We start from the raw sequence: 15,958 nt of genomic DNA on the forward strand, positions 1-15,958 counted from the left end.
AAGGTAGATCTTTCGTAACAGTGAGGTTTCGTAAAGCGAACGTTCGAAAAGCAGGGGACACCTGTATAGCATTACAAACATGCTAAATAGGATAGAAATAATCTGCCAGCCCAAAACTTTTGGAGTGAGTAATTTAACAGACCAAGATCTTGTCAAATGCCTAGATCCATCATCACCATGAAAATCAACTGTGTTTAAATAAGGAATGTAGAAAGGCAGGCTAGAAGCAACACTGGGCACTGGTAAAAATGATGTTGCAGCCCTACTGGAAGTGCAGCACAGATTCAGTTGCATGCACAACAGTAAACAAGTAAGCAATAGACAGATCTAAGCAATTTCACAATGGATCAGATCATAGCTCTGCAATCCTATGGCATCTAGTGACGAATGACAAGATGATGAAACTACAGAAGGCTCCGGGTACATTCCCATCATTAACAATAATCCAGTTTAGCATGGAGTGCTAAAACAACAAAGCATTTGCAACCGCATTTAGCCAAAAGTTCCAAATATGTTAGCTTTTCTCCAGCATTAGAGAAATTCGTTTCCAGACAGTTCAATTAACTTCACATGAAAGCGCAAAATGGCTGAAAGCATAGGATACAGTAAAAACTAGACAACATGCTAACTTTAATACTGAAGTTCTGCACTCCAGAACTATCCGTACTTCCAGCCAAGCTAATTCCAGTACAATTACAACACTAGCATTTATCTAGCAATGCGGAAAATTACTTTAGTGCGTCCTGGTAACAAGATCCAGGATGGCTAATTATCATTCAGTCCAAAAGCTGCCATTAACAGAGCAACCAAGTGGCTTTTACTTAACAATAACCTACTCAGTAATGCACAGTTAGGTTTTATCAGGAAAATTTAGCTCCAGACTCAGAGTTCAAACATGGACTGTATTCCGGAAGTGAGGTGAGAATGCCCTGGAAAATTAAAATCAATGGGCATCACTGGTTGGAATCTGAATTTGCACAATAAACCCAGACCCAGGGCATCTATTTTATTTAATCTTATTTAGAGATATCACGCATAATATGCCCTTCTGAGCTTTTGGGCCATGCTGCCAGCAGTCCATTTTAACCCTAACTTATTCACTGGACAATTTACAATGATCAATTAACCTACTAACCAGTACAACTCTGGACTCTGGGAGGAAATTGGAGCACCCGAAGGAAAGCCATGGATTCCACAGGAAGGACATAAAAACTGCTCACAGGACGCCATGATTGAACTTCGACGCCTGGAGCTACATGCAATAGCATCAAGCTGCTACACTACCGTGGCATCTCTGCTGAGGTTGCAAAAAGCGTTGTCCAAGATTTAAAGCAACTTGAGCTGCTTCATCAATCGCCTTCTTCCCATCAGAAATCTCATCAATGTCTTATATATAAAATTACTTCAAATTACAAACTAAATAAATAGGGCAGAAAAAGCTGTTTCTGAGTCGCTGACTGTGGGTCTTCAGGCTCCTGTATCTCTACCCTAAGAGGGTTGGAAGTGCGATGATTGCAGTGTTCAGTTCCATTCACAACACCTCAGCAAATGAAGCAGCCTATCCATCCTTGCAGCAAGGCTTTGACAATTTTCAGACACAGGCCAATAATAGCAAGTAACATCAGAATCAGGCACATTATCACTGACATGTCATGAAATATTCAAGTTTAATTATCATTTAACCATATATGAATATTAATGAATACAGACAAACCAGACAGCGATACTGCAGGGTCAAGCTGCAAAGACAAATTATACTTTATTGTCACCAAACAATTGATACTAGAACATATAATCATCACAGCGATATTTGATTCTGTGCTTCCCGCTCCCTGGATCACAAATTTTAAATATTAAAAATAGTAAAAATTAGTAAGTATTAAAAATTTAAATTATAAATCATAAATAGAAAATAGAAAAATGGGAAGTAAGGTAGTGCAAAAAAACCGGGAGGCAGGTCCGGATATTTGGAGGGTACGGCCCAGATCCAGGTCAAGATCCATTCAGCAGTCTTATCACAGTTGGAAAGAAGCTGTTCCCAAATCTGGCCGTACGAGTCTTCAAGCTCCTGAGCCTTCTCCCAGAGGGAAGAGGGACGAAAAGTGTGTTGGCTGGGTGGGTCGCGTCCTTGATTATCCTGGCACAACTGCTCCGATAGCGTGCAGTGTAAAGTGAGTCCAAGGACGGAAGATTGTTTTCTGTGATGTGCTGCGCCGTGTTCACGATCTTCTGCAGCTTCTTTTGGTCTTGGACAGGACAGCTTCCATACCAGGTTGTGATGCACCCGAGAAGAATGCTTTCTATGGTGCATCTATAAAAATTAGTGAGGGTTTTAGGGGACAGGCCAAATTTCTTTAGTTTTCTCAGGAAGTAAAGGCACTGGTGGGCCTTCTTGGCAGTGAACTCTGCTTGGTTGGACCAAGTCAGGTCATTTGTGATATTGACCCCAAGGAACTTAAAGCTTTTGACCTGTTCCACTTGCGCACCACCAATGTAAATTGGGTCGTGCGGTCCGCTACTCCTTCTGAAGTCAACAACCAATTCCTTCGTCTTGCTGACGTTGAGGGATAGGTTATTGTCTTCGCACCATGCCACCAGGTTCTTAACTTCCTCTCTGTCAAACTCATCTTTACCCGAGATACGGCCTACAATTGTTGTGTCATCAGCAAACTTATATATTGGGTTCAATGGAAACTTGGCTACATAATCATGGGTGTACAGTGAGTACAGCAGGGGGCTGAGTATGCAGCCTTGTGGGGCACCAGTGCTCAGAGTGATTGCAGAGGAGAGCTTGTCCCCTATTTTTGCAGCCTGGGTCCTGTCTGTGAGGAAGTTGAAGATCCAGCTGCAGATCTGAGTGCTAAGGCCCAGGTTCCGGAGCTTAGGAATCAGTTTATTTGGAATGATGGTATTAAAGGCAGAGCTGTAGTCAATGAAAAGGAGCCTTACGTATGCGCCTTTATTCTCCAGGTGTTCTAAGGAGGAATGTAGGGCCAGAGAGATGGCATCTGCTGTTGACTTGTTGCTCCGGTAGGCGAATTGCAAAGTGTCGAGGTTGACCGGTAGGCTGTGGTTGATGTGTGCCATAGCCAATCTCTCGAAGCACTTCATAGCAATTGATGTCAGAGCCACAGGTCGATAGTCATTCAGATATGCCACCTTCCTCTTCTTCGGTACTGGGATTATCGTTGCCTTCTTAAAACACGAGGGGATCTTAGACTGAAGCAAGGAGCAGCTGAAGATATCAGCAAACACTCCAGCTAGCTCGCTTGCACAGGCCCGGAGAACCCGTCCTGGGACGCCATCTGGGCCCGTCGCCTTCCTTGGATTTATCTTCAGGAAGGCCCTTCTAACGTCCTCCTCGGTGACAATGAATCTCGATGCCACCAGGTCCGGTTCATCCGGAGGGAGCGAGACGCTCCTCTTCAGTTCGAATCTTGCGTAGAATACGTTAAGTTCGTCAGGAAGAGAAGTGCCATAGTTATCGATATTCCCAGCCTTTTCTTTGTGCCCAGTGATCTCATTTAGACCCTGCCATAGTCTACTGGCACCCCTTTGGTTAGCCTGGGCTTCCAACTTGGCTCGATATTGCCTCTTGGCGCCCTTAGTGGCTTTCCGGAGTTCACGCCTGGATTCCGTGTAGCGAATGGTATCCCCGGACCTAAAAGGCGCAGCTCTAGCCTTTAAAAGGGACTTGACCTCATAATGCATCCAAGGTTTCTGGTTAGAGAATATCCAGATCGTCTTGCAAGACACACAGTCCTCCGTGCATTTCCAAATAAAGTCCGTGACAACTGAGCCATACTCATTGAGGTTAGCTGCTGAGTCCTTGAATACTAACCAGTCCACCGATTCAAAGCAGTCACGGAGGACCTCATCCGTTTCCTCCATTCAGGTCGACACTACTTTTGACACCGTGACCTCTCACTTCAGTTTCTGTTTGTAAGTCGGGAGGAGGAGTACGGCCTGATGGTCCGATTTTCCAAAGTGAGGTCGTGGGACGGAACCTGTGTAGCAGTGGTCAAGTACATTCGGGCCTCTAGTGGGGCAGGAGACATGTTGGTATAACTTTGGCAGAGCCTTTCTGAGGTTGTCCTGGTTAAAGTCCCCAGCTGTAATGAGCAAAGCCTCCGGATACCTGGTCTCAAGTTCACTGATGTTGGCATACAGTATGTTCAGAGCACACTCCACATCTGCCTGGGGGGGAATGCAGACTGCTGTCAGTATGACTGAGGTGAATCCCGTGGCAGATAGTAGGGACAACACTTCACTGACAGGTGTTCCAGGTCCGGGCTGCAGGAGCTTGTCAGTGCCACTGTGTCCAAGCACCACGTAGTGTTGATTAGTAGGTAGACACCACCTCCCTTGTCTTGCCCGAAGATGACGTGCGGTCCATCCGATGGATCAAAAAAAATTACCAACAATACATGTAGTCCTGAAACACCCCCCCCCCCGCCACCCACCGATATCATCTGTCAACTGGCCCCCAACATCCACTAGGTCAACTGGCCCCCAACATCCACTAGGTCAGCGGTCCTCAACCACCGGGCCTTAAAGCATGAGCTACCAGGCTGTGAGGAAACGATATGAGTCAGTTGCACCTTTCCTCATTCCCTGTCATGCACTGTTGAACTTGAACATAGGGTTGCCAACTGTCCCGTATATTGGGCTAAATTGGTTTGTCCCATATGGGACCGCTCTTCTCCCTTTATTTCCCCTGCTAAGGTAGAGCGTTCCTATGAAACCTTTCGTGCCAAAATGGCGTGAAGTGAAGACGCAATTACCATTAATTTATATGGGAAAAATATTTGAGCGTTCCCAGACCCAAAAAAATAACCGAACAAATCATACCAAATAACACATAAAACCGAAAATAAATAACACTAACATATAGTAAAAGCAAGAATATGATAAATACACAGCCTATATAAAGTAGAAATAATGTATGTACAGTATAGTCGGGAAGATGAAGGCACAACCAATTTGTGGGGAAAAAAAATCGGCACGTACACGCATGCGCACAAAGGTGCCCGCGCAAGGCTTCATGGTCATGGTAGTCTTTTCCCAGGGTAAAGTGTCCCGGGATTTGACTGCTACTTTTGTCCCTCATTTGGGAGTGAGTAAGTTGGCAACTCTAACTGTAAAAGACACGGTGAGGTGAGTTTAACCCTACTTGAACACCCACCCTGGTCGGCTGGTCCGCAAGAATATTGTCAATATTAAACCGGTCCGTGGTGCAGAAAAGGTTGGGGACCCCTGCAGTAGGTGACACGTGGCTTCAAGGCCCCGACACCTGACTCCCACTGTGCTAATCTGTGGCTTAGAGGCCAGTCCTCGCATATACAAGCACACATAGAATATTACTATAAACACAACCAGACAAATATATCTGTATATAGTCCAGACCCCTCAGTCCATTTTAAAGCTTCAGTCATCACAACTGCGCTACACTGCTCCGGGAAAATATGTTGTTTTCTGGCAACAGTACAGCACAAAGGAAAAAAAATACTGTTAAGTTAGAATAAAACATCCTCCAGATAGCTCATGAAAATGTCTATTTTGCTTCTTTTATGTCTGTTTTTCATCTTAAATGTATTTCTGGAACTGTCAGAGCCTGCAATTTACTGTTTGGAGATCGACTGAGCAATCCAGTGCTTTGCTGTATCGAGAAGATTCTGGTGAGCGATCACTTACTCAGAATGTGAAGACACTTAAAGACCAGGCGATATTTGACTCTATTTCACGAATTAAAGTGTCCCTTAATCACCGAATAAAGCATTGAGGAAGATTGAGATACTGAAGTGAATGCAGAAGGCGAGCGTGAGTTCAGCACCAACTGCCTGCCTTGTCTTTCAGTGGCCTAATGCTGTGTGGCTCGCTGTGGCAGGCGGGTAGGCCTCTGCCTTGTGCGATGGCCCTCTCTATATATGAATGTCGGAGAATGGTATCGTGGTTCTGCATTTATGGATTGGACTACTGTGCTTATGGATTGTGTTTTCAAAGTTATTGTTTTTATATTGTTTTTTTAAAAAAAAGCACTTGCTCCTTTTCCGTTTTGTTGTGCAAGTGGAAGTTATTTAGCAGTTGATGTCCTTGTTGAGTTCTGTTTTAGTTTTTTGTGTGTGTGGGGGGGGGTCGAAGTTCTTGTTCCGTTTTGTGTGTGGGGGGGTATGGGGTTGCAGGGAGCAGGGGGCCTGAAATGAGTTTTTGAAGGGTGGGATGTCTGGAGTTATCACGAGAGGAGCCGTGTAAATATTATGACAATACAGAACACAGAACTGGGTATCCTGTGGCAACTGGTTCATCTCCTGAAAACCCAGGCTATTCCACCATATGACACACAAGTCAGACACACGACGACCATCTGCCTGGATGGGTGCAGCTCTAATAATTCTAAAGACGTTTGACCCAGAACAGTTCTGACCACTCCTAATAGCCAAGACAGCATTTTTCCAGTGCCTTGAGATGCCCGTTATAAGCAATCAAGGTCTCAGAAGCATTAAGGACAAGGATCATTTCTGCCTATCAAAGAGCCTAAATGCGATCAAGCTGCTTGTAGTGGTTGACATCTCATACAGCAATGGCACAGATATAAAATAAAAGGTAGCTAAAATAGGGCAATTACCCTTACATTTATCTGTTAGATTGTTAAATTCCAATCTGCATCATGTTTGAGGCAGTATCTGGCAATTTTAGAGATTAGGCAAGATACATAAATGAAGGAGAAAAGGGTTGAAGAGATATATAACTAGGATGATTACCTACAATTAAGCAACCTGCTTACATACAGAAAGCAAATACCTGTAACGGAACAAAATAATGAGAGGCTAGTGCAGAAAATTGATGCCAAGCTAGCTGGGATCTTGCTGAACAGCAGAAGCATACAGAGCTTTTTGACCAAACCTTGCTTCTATTTCTTTTGTTCCTGTGCACAATTTTTATGCAAGATAGAAATCACCTATGTACTACATATGTAAGCAACCAAAATCTCTGCATAGCTTCTCCAATAAAGCCACTTTCAGGCACTTGATTCAGATGAAGAGTAGTAATAAGAACAGAAAGTATAGACCCCTATTATCATAGAAGGACATTTACAAAAATCAAGTACAACAATGTCAACGTGCTTTCACAAAAAGGCAATCGTGTTTAACAAATTCCAGAATAAAACACTTAGAAAGCTCTGATGCAATTTTACAGAGAGCTGGCTGCCTTTGGAATACGAGTTTACCCTTAAAATCCATATTTAAGGAAAGATATCTTGAATTGAAAGCAGTGCGGAGAAGGTTCATTACGTTGATTCTTGGGTTGAAGGGGCTGTCGTATAAAGGAAAGTTGAACCTATCATCATTAGAGTTTAGAATGAGATATTACTGAAGCATAAGATTCCAAGTGGCATTGACAAGATGGATGCCAAATGTTCCTCTAGGGGCAGAACCCAAAACAAAGGGGCAGATTTTCAGAATAAGAGGCCAAACACGTCAGACAGAGATGAAGAGGAACTTATATTCGCAGAATTGTAAATCATTTGTATTTTCTGCCTCAGAAAGCTATGGAGGCAGAGTCAGCACATGTTAATGGTACAAAATACCAGATATTTAAATAACAGGGAAATCACAGAGAGAGAGCAGGAAAGTGCAGAGGTCACAAAAAATTGTCTATAAACTTATGGAATGAAAGAATGGGCACCATTAACTAGCTGTCAATGACATTCCACGAAGTGGGTTAAGACCACAAGACATAGCACCAGAATTAGGCCACTTAGCCCATCGAGTCTGCACTGCCCGTTTACTCCCTTTCTTCTCCTGGTGGACAAACATTTAAAAGCAAAATCCATTACGTTGTTACATGATTGACTGAGGCACTTTGAACTAACATACAGAATTTGCAAAATTGTCGACCACGTATCCCGAGTGACCACACAAAGAGGATTTCCAATGTATTAAACTACACTATCTCAGTCATATTGAAATTACTATTGCGACCAACCATGTGGTATTACAATGCACAATTCTGCAGGCAACTAGTGGAGCATCCCGATCTCAAACCTCTGTCTGCCAAATCACAAGAGGGAGAGGGTTAAGTGAATGCGTGAATGGTCCAGGGAACAGCTCCTGCACACAAACCAAAACCTGCACAGGGCAGCAGCTGTCGCTTCCAACCCGACCTACCGGGCATGGATCCGCTTTGTTTAAGACAGTGGGGAGCCCAGCCGGCTCCTCCTCCCCGGGAAGCCTGCGCGGCCGAGGCGCGCTCAGGGCCTACCGCCGCGTTTGCCGCTTTCCTTCTCCCTCCTGCCATACTCACTTGGCCCACGTTGTCCGTGGCGTCTGCTAGTATCCCGTAATTACGGTACAGCTCCTCCACCGTCGTCATTTTCCGTCAAGGACGAGTCCCCGCTGAAGCGACACCGAATACAGACCCTCGCGTTCCCTGGTCACTGGCGCGGCACCGCTCTCCACCGTCCGTCAATCACCACGAAGCCTCGCGATAACGACCACGAGCGGGAGCTAGACTTTCACTCAGCAGCGCCATCTACTGATCGGAGGACAAAAGATGAGCAGCGTTGCTGTCCATGCAACGTGTATTCATGCACTGGGCCAGCCTCTCTTAATATCTTTGCCCCGGAGGAACCCTTGTGGATATAATAATCCAAAAATAATTGACAATGCTGTTTTGAGTAGAGAATGAATTTTAGCTTACCTTTCTTGAAATTAATCTTTTTAACCTTTCTTAAATTTAAAAAACTTAGAATGCAAACATAATAAATTTATTAATTCTGGGTCAAACTTGAGATAAACACACATGAATTCATCTTCAAATGAAATGAGACATCTGTATCCCTACCCTTGATGCTTGTTAAACAAGAAAAAGCTTGCTCATACATGTAAGAAGTTGAAAACTGCAGCAAACTGTTCATTGCTTTCCTATGAATTGCAAGATATTCTTCTTTCACAGAAATCCTGAACTTATCCAGGGCCAGGTCAGTCAATCACATCTTGAGTGCCTGATCAGTGTGCCGCTCACAAAGTTCTTCCTCTTCTCTCAAAGTCAAGTTCTTAGGCTGAGCAGAAGATTCAAATAAAGGGTCCCTCACCCAACTTGTGTTGAAAGGGAGGAAAAATGCTGTTCAGTTTTGTTCTGCAGTTCTTCCAGGTGGTTTTCAATAAGACACAAGACTTGCTGATATCCTTCCTTGCTCTCAAGCCCAAGCAGCAGTAGAAACATTTCAAGATTTCCTTTTAGATTAGATTAGATTATGAGGACACTCAATCCTCATTTATTGTCATTTAGAGATGCATGCATTAAAAAATGAAACAATGTTCCTCCAATATATCACAGAAACACAAGACAGACCAAGACTAAAACTAACAAAAACCACATAATTATAACATATAGTTACAACAGTGCAAAGTAATACCATAATTTGATATGAGCAGACCATGGGCACGGTAAAAAAAAGTCTCAAAGTCCCAATAGCCCCAACATCTCACGCAGATGGTAGAAGGGAGAAACTCTCCCTGCCATGGGCTTCCAGAGCCTCAAACTTGCCGATGCAGCATCCTGGAAGCACCCGACCACAGTCTGACTCTGAGTTCGTCTGAAAACTTTGAGCCTCCGACCAGCCCTGCGACACTGAGCGCCAAGCACCATCTCTGCTGAGTGCTTCGACCCTGCCCCAGCTGCTGAGCAACAAGCAAAGCTGAGGATTCGGGGCCTTCCCCTCCGGAAATTTCAGATCACACAGTAGCGGCGGCAGCGAAACAGACATTTCAGAAGTTTCATCAGATGTTCCTCCCCGTGCTCTCAAGTCTGCCTCCATCAAATCAGAATTGTGCACGGCATCCTACTCGACAGATAACAGATATCATCACCGGAGAGGCCATGCGCGCCGTCATCTTCTCCTCCTCCTTTTGCAACATGATTTTTCCAAAGATTCAGTTTCCTTTTAAATCCAAGAATCTTGTCACTTGAAATCAAAACATTTTCTCCAGGGCCTTGCAGAAACTTGTTCAACTGGTTCATATGATGGAAAATGTCTGCTAAGTAGGCGAGTTCTACAGCCATTCTTCATCTTCAAAGCACTCAGGAGCATCTGGCCTACTCTTTTCTTGAAAGTACTCCTGCAATTCACCTTTCAGCTCAAAAACCCTGTTGAGAACTCTTTCTTTGCTAAGCCACCAGATTTCTGTATGTAGCAGGATATTGTTGGGTCCTTTTTCCAGATTTTCACAGTTTTTTAAACATTCTCTAGTGAACTGGTCTTAAAGCTACAAAATAAGTTGCTTCCTGAATCTTTTTACTGACTGTGACATTACTTTCAAATGTTTTAATCTGTTTGTTTTGTGATTCCAATAGCTGTTTAAAATAATCAGCACATTTATATGTCATTTGGCTGTGATTTGTGGTTAAGTGTCTTTTCAATTTTGCTGGAGCCATTGCTACATTTGTAAGTTGTTTGCCACGGACTAGGCACGATGGAATAGGACAACTTGAATCATAGGTCCATGTAAAACATATTGATAAGTAGCTTTCATTGTAAAGACAGACTTTTTTTGTGCCACCGGTGCAGTGAAATGACTCAGAATATTGTAATTCTTCATCATTAACTTTATCAGAGTTACCCGTAGGCCTAGGCCTAGAGTCCTCCTCTTCCATCTCACACCTCCTCTTCAAAAATCACCACACTGGACCATCTTTAGAATGAAAATCTGCCTCCAATTTTCTACTACACTGGTAGTTTGTTCACTCCCAAAAGTAAGGGGAAGTTGGGGGAGGTAATTCGGGAGGGAGAGGCTGACGTTGAGAGAGTCCATCCAAAGCTCGGAAAACGCACTTCACTCTTTTCATCAGCCTACCGTCCTCCCCTCCGTGTAATACAGCGCTCACCAATGATCAGACTATCATTCTCCCCTCTGTGCAATACAGTTCTCACCAACTATCAGCCTATGGTCCTCTCCACTGTGGAACACCAATTATCAGCCTACCATTTTCCCCTTCCATGCAAAAATGCACTCACCAATTATCAATGGTTTCCTCTATCTCACATCAAAAAATGAGAATAGACTCAACCAAGTTAGTGCAGTCCAACTGCACACTGCCTTACAGGGCTGGGAGACCTTTAACGAGATTGCTGCTTGATCACTGCCCACCACTGACAGCAGTATCATTGTGTGTTACCCGAAGTTCAAAAAACAATATTTATTTTTTAAATTACAATCTCTCGCGGAACCCTGGTTGAGAAACCCTGCACTAGACAATGAAAAAATGTTTCGAATTTTATAGTTTCCAAGCAGTGTTAGTCATCTGTTAAGGCTGATTTATACTTGTGTGTCAAATGTATGCCATAGGTACGGCATAGTGACGTACCCTACACTGTACTCTATGCCGAAACCTATGCTGTAGCCTAACGCGCACCTCTCCCAAAATGGAATTATGCATTGCGGCGACGCAGACCGAAACAACTGTGATTGGTCCACTTTGTAGCATCGCATTTCCTCCTACACTACAATAGCTTCCCATTGGGCGACTGAAGGGCAGGGAAGGAACTCTGGCTGCAATGCTTTCCATAAAGCTTTACAGACCTCCGAAATTATGGAGGACCCTATACTTGACACCAGTTTCTAGCTAGCTGCTACAGCCTGTTGACTTCCACCTGAAGCTAAAACTCAAATAGTGATTGCCAGTCTCTGAGTATAATGTACGTACACTGATGCGAAATAAATGGTTGGAGACGATGAACCAAATCGTCAAATCTACCTGCTGACATCCGAAAATATTTGAAATGCATTTCCTTGTCCATGTCTCTCAGTGGCCAGACAAGCACAGAAAATTCACCCTCCTTCAGTTTCAGTCGCCATTGTTTGAAGTTTGAGTTTCTTCATGTTGAAACTCAACACGAAGAAACTCAACACATTGGCATAGAATCCCCACCGCCAGCTAGCGTTTTGGCAGTGAATTGCACAGCGACGCAGACACACCAACGCACAAGTATAAATGCTCACAATGGCGTATCCCACTTGCGTAGGCTACGGTGAAAGCTAGTATGCTCAAGTATAAATCAGCCTTAAGACGTGTGTGTGTGTGTGTGTGTGTGTGTGTGTGTGTGTGTGTGTGTGTACGCGTGCGCGCATGCACATTGGGAGTAAGAGGGGGAGAAGTTGTCTGCATTTCGGATCCAATCTGGCCAATCCAGATTGTGCAGTTTCGTGCGTGTCCCCAAGAGCTAATTATGCAAATAAACAAATTTCATGACACATGCTGGTGACACGAAACTGGTCTCTGGCTCTGCAATAAATAAATACTTACCTTGTTTACACTGCAAAAACTTAGTAATACAGATGAACCACGAGTACAATGAGAATGAGGCAACTAGTATTAATTAAAAAGACAGGAGAGACGTTGAGAACACTGAAAGCAGATAAATCCCAAGGACCTGATGATCCCCCTAAATGCAATAAAAATCGGTCAAAAAATTAGATGTCATCTTTCCAATTTCTGTAGGTTCTGGTATGATTCCTGCCAATTGAAGAAGGAGAAACTCTTTAAGAAAGTGACAGAAAGTAGCCTGGAAAATAAGTCCCAGAGCAACGTTCGAAGGATTTCAACATATTGTGTGGCATTTTGTGTTTGGTAGGGGACGAGCTGGCTGTGTTTCAGTTACAAACCACACATCAGGACAATCCAGATTCAGCAGTTTTGTGTGTATTCCCAAGAGGTAATTAGAGTTAATATATGGTAACTGACTAAGCAATTAATTAATGTGATATAGGAAGAAACCGGAGTACTGGAGTACAGGCAAAGAGTATACATACTCCACACAACCAGCACCCAAGATCAGGATCAAATTCAGGTCCCTGCACTGAGGAACATCAATCACTGTTGCTCCAATGCGGCGTATGCCCACATTATTTCCACAGGACAGCTTGAGGAATCTATAAGCTACAAAATATCCTTTTATTCTAACTCTGTAAAGGACAACTCATAAATTGTTCCTTTTAATTTTATTTTTCTTGCCTTGTTGGTAAACACTCTGTAATCTGTCGATAAGATCTTAACCTTTTGTTTGCTGTGGTCTTTCATTTCTGCTCCCAGAGCTTAATGTTATCTGTCAACGTTATTGTTTCTGTGTCACTTCTAGCTTTGGAGCATTCTATGACACTATGAATGACTACCGGTGCACCTTTACCAGACCAGCATTAATATGAGATGGCTTAATCTATAACCACATGGAAGCAGCATCAAAAGATAAATTGCAAACACAAAACAGGGTAGAATCCGTTATATTTACTCAAGTAGTATTTGTCAGTCATGGTAACACCTGATATCCTTTGATCCCTTGTAATATGTATATCTACTAAAGAAATCCCCTTCCAGCTCTGGGCATATTTATGATATAGCTATTTGGTCACAATAGTTCAGAGTTTTTATTGACTATTCAATAGAATTCTATTGACCTTCTGTACAGAAGATGAATGCTTCTTACGCAGCATTTGTCTGTGGCTAAATTGAATCTGGGCTGTAGACGTCCCTAATACATGATAACAGCATAGATTAGATAGCTGCCGTCCCTCGGATGCATGTCTAGATTAAATCATCATGTATGTGAACAGTAGTTTAAGAATGGTTGACATTGAATGATCTCCATGATGACTGCAATACCAAATCTACAAAATGTACCTGTAGATACATAAGTGAGGCTTTTGGCCTACTCTGGGCTGCTCTGGGTTTTGGATCTGAGGACTCAGTTTGGTTTGGAGTGTTGCTTGTTTGCTTCCATTGTTCACTTGATCTGTGTTTTTCCCCCCATTTCTCTTGTGCATCGAGTGTTGGTCTTTTACTTTTTTCTTTAATTGAGTTATTTTGGTTTTCTTGCTTTGTGGCTACCTGTAAGCAAACAAGTATCAACATTGTATAATTTATACATCCTTTGATAATAAATGTTCTTTGAATCACTGAATGTTTGAATTTTACTTGGACCACAAATGAAGAGCTAATGTGTATACTCAGCGTACAGAGAAGATATAACATTTAGCCTAGTCCTACCTATGCTATTTAGAGGTATCATCAAATTCTCACTATGAGAAGAGGGCTGGAGCATTTGATTAGTGTGAGCCGGTGTGGAATTGATAGGTTGAATGGATTCTCATTAAGTTGTAACCTTGCCATGATTCAGCAATACTTAGAATATCGGATGAACCCTGGGAGTTTAGAAGATAGGGAGGAAGGGAAGTTTGTTTGGGAAGGGAGTTGGCAGGAGATTATAGGGCCACTGGAAAGAACCTGTGTCTCAGGGATAGAGAGTGAGACTGGTGGTTCAGTAGGAAGGTGCTGCAGTATTGTAGGGGGTGGAAGAGGTGGGGGACCAGAGGGATCATCGGATTTATTTTGTATGGATCCCAATACAGTGCTACACAGCCCAATTTACTTCAAGGAAGTAAGTGCAATCAGCAACTGATACTCATTCATACACTCATTGCTAGTGATCAAGAGCAAATTTCTCATCCCTTCAGCTTTAATTTCAACAGAGATCTCATCTTATGCTGTACTGTAAGTCCCTTAGTCAGCCTTCTGTATGCTAACTCCTCATTATTTTGTAAAGCTATGCAGCCTTTAGCCATTCATTGTGTTTTCTCTGCCATCCATCCAACAGAATCATTTATCATCCCAAAGGTGTGCTTCATTGTAGTTCTGTATCTTCTTGTGTTAATACCTCATTGCTATTTGAGACTTTATCAGTAGAGTTATTGGTACACATGTGAATTACAGCCCGGGGCTTCCAGCAGGTAGATGTGAGTGGATGATCCGTTAAATAATGTTCTTACTACAGAATGACACATAATGAAATAATAATGACACAGAATGCTGGAAGAAGTCAAGAGGCCAGACAACATCCATGGAGGCAAAATGTGTATGCCAACATTTTGGGACTGACAGGAAAGGAGACAGAGTGCCTTTTTAATCATAGTACTAGACAGCAGGTAATGGAGTTACTGTCAAATAACGTCACACAGACATAATGTGATATTCCCTGAATACTTTAAATTCACACAGGTGCTCAGCATTGGTTTTCTTATGCCCACTTTCTCTGATGAGTGCATTCCCTTCTACAGCTTTTGCATGACTTGAAAACTAGGTTTTTCCTTCAGTATTATATGTTTGAATACAAAATCTTCTTTGAACCAATACAAGTGCTAAGCTGTACAGAAAATAATTCTTAAAAATAATTACTTCATAGAATATTCCTTATAAAATCGATAAGTGGTGATGCCTATAAAGAATCTAATTCAAATAACATAATAAAATGACATTATATAGTACAATTTATTGAGTTGTTTGTGTCATCTGCAGAAATTCTTTGATGACTCAGCCATAGTTGAGTGTATAAAGGGAAGACAGGAGGATGAATACAGGGTCCTGGTGGGGGACTTTGCCAGATTGTACAAGCTGAATCATCTGCATCTCAATATCAGTAAGACAATGGAGATGATGACAGACTTTGTGAAGACCAAGCCTGCACAGTTCCCTGTTACTATTGATTGTGAGGGGCGTGTAAATGGATGACAGACTTGAGTGGAGCACCAACACAGAGGCTGTGTACCAGAAGGGGCAGAGTTGCCTCCACTTCCTGAGGAGATGAACTCTTTTGGTGTATGCAGGTCTCTCCTTCACATATTCTACCAGTCTGTTGTTGCCAGTTCCTTCCTCTATGCGGTGATGTGCTGGGGCAATGGCATCAACATGGGTGATGCTAACAGGCTCAATAAACTGTTTAGAAAGGCTGGCTCTGTTATAGGAGTTAAACTGGACACGCTGGAGGCTGTGGTAGAACAAAGGACCCTATGGAAAATCCTGACAATTTTGGATAATGTTTCTCACCCTCTGCATGTCACCTTGGCTGAACAGAGGAGCACTTTTAGTAATAGACTAAGACAACTGCACTGCTCCAAAGAGGTCATTC

General features: G+C 42.9%; 1 protein-coding gene across 1 annotated transcript in view; it reads right to left on the bottom strand.

Annotated features, from left to right (window-relative positions):
• The window catches only part of api5 (apoptosis inhibitor 5), a 57,788-nt gene extending 49,321 nt beyond the window's left edge, over positions 1-8,467 (bottom strand). Inside the window, exon 1 of the mRNA XM_063061791.1 lies at positions 8,305-8,467. Within this exon, the coding sequence (XP_062917861.1) occupies positions 8,305-8,373 (69 nt within the window). The 5' untranslated portion in view covers positions 8,374-8,467. The remainder of the gene's footprint in view (positions 1-8,304) is intronic.
• Positions 8,468-15,958: the final 7,491 nt, after the last annotated feature.

This window comes from Mobula hypostoma, chromosome 11 (genome assembly GCF_963921235.1).
Source record: "Mobula hypostoma chromosome 11, sMobHyp1.1, whole genome shotgun sequence".
Classification (NCBI taxonomy): domain Eukaryota; kingdom Metazoa; phylum Chordata; class Chondrichthyes; order Myliobatiformes; family Myliobatidae; genus Mobula; species Mobula hypostoma.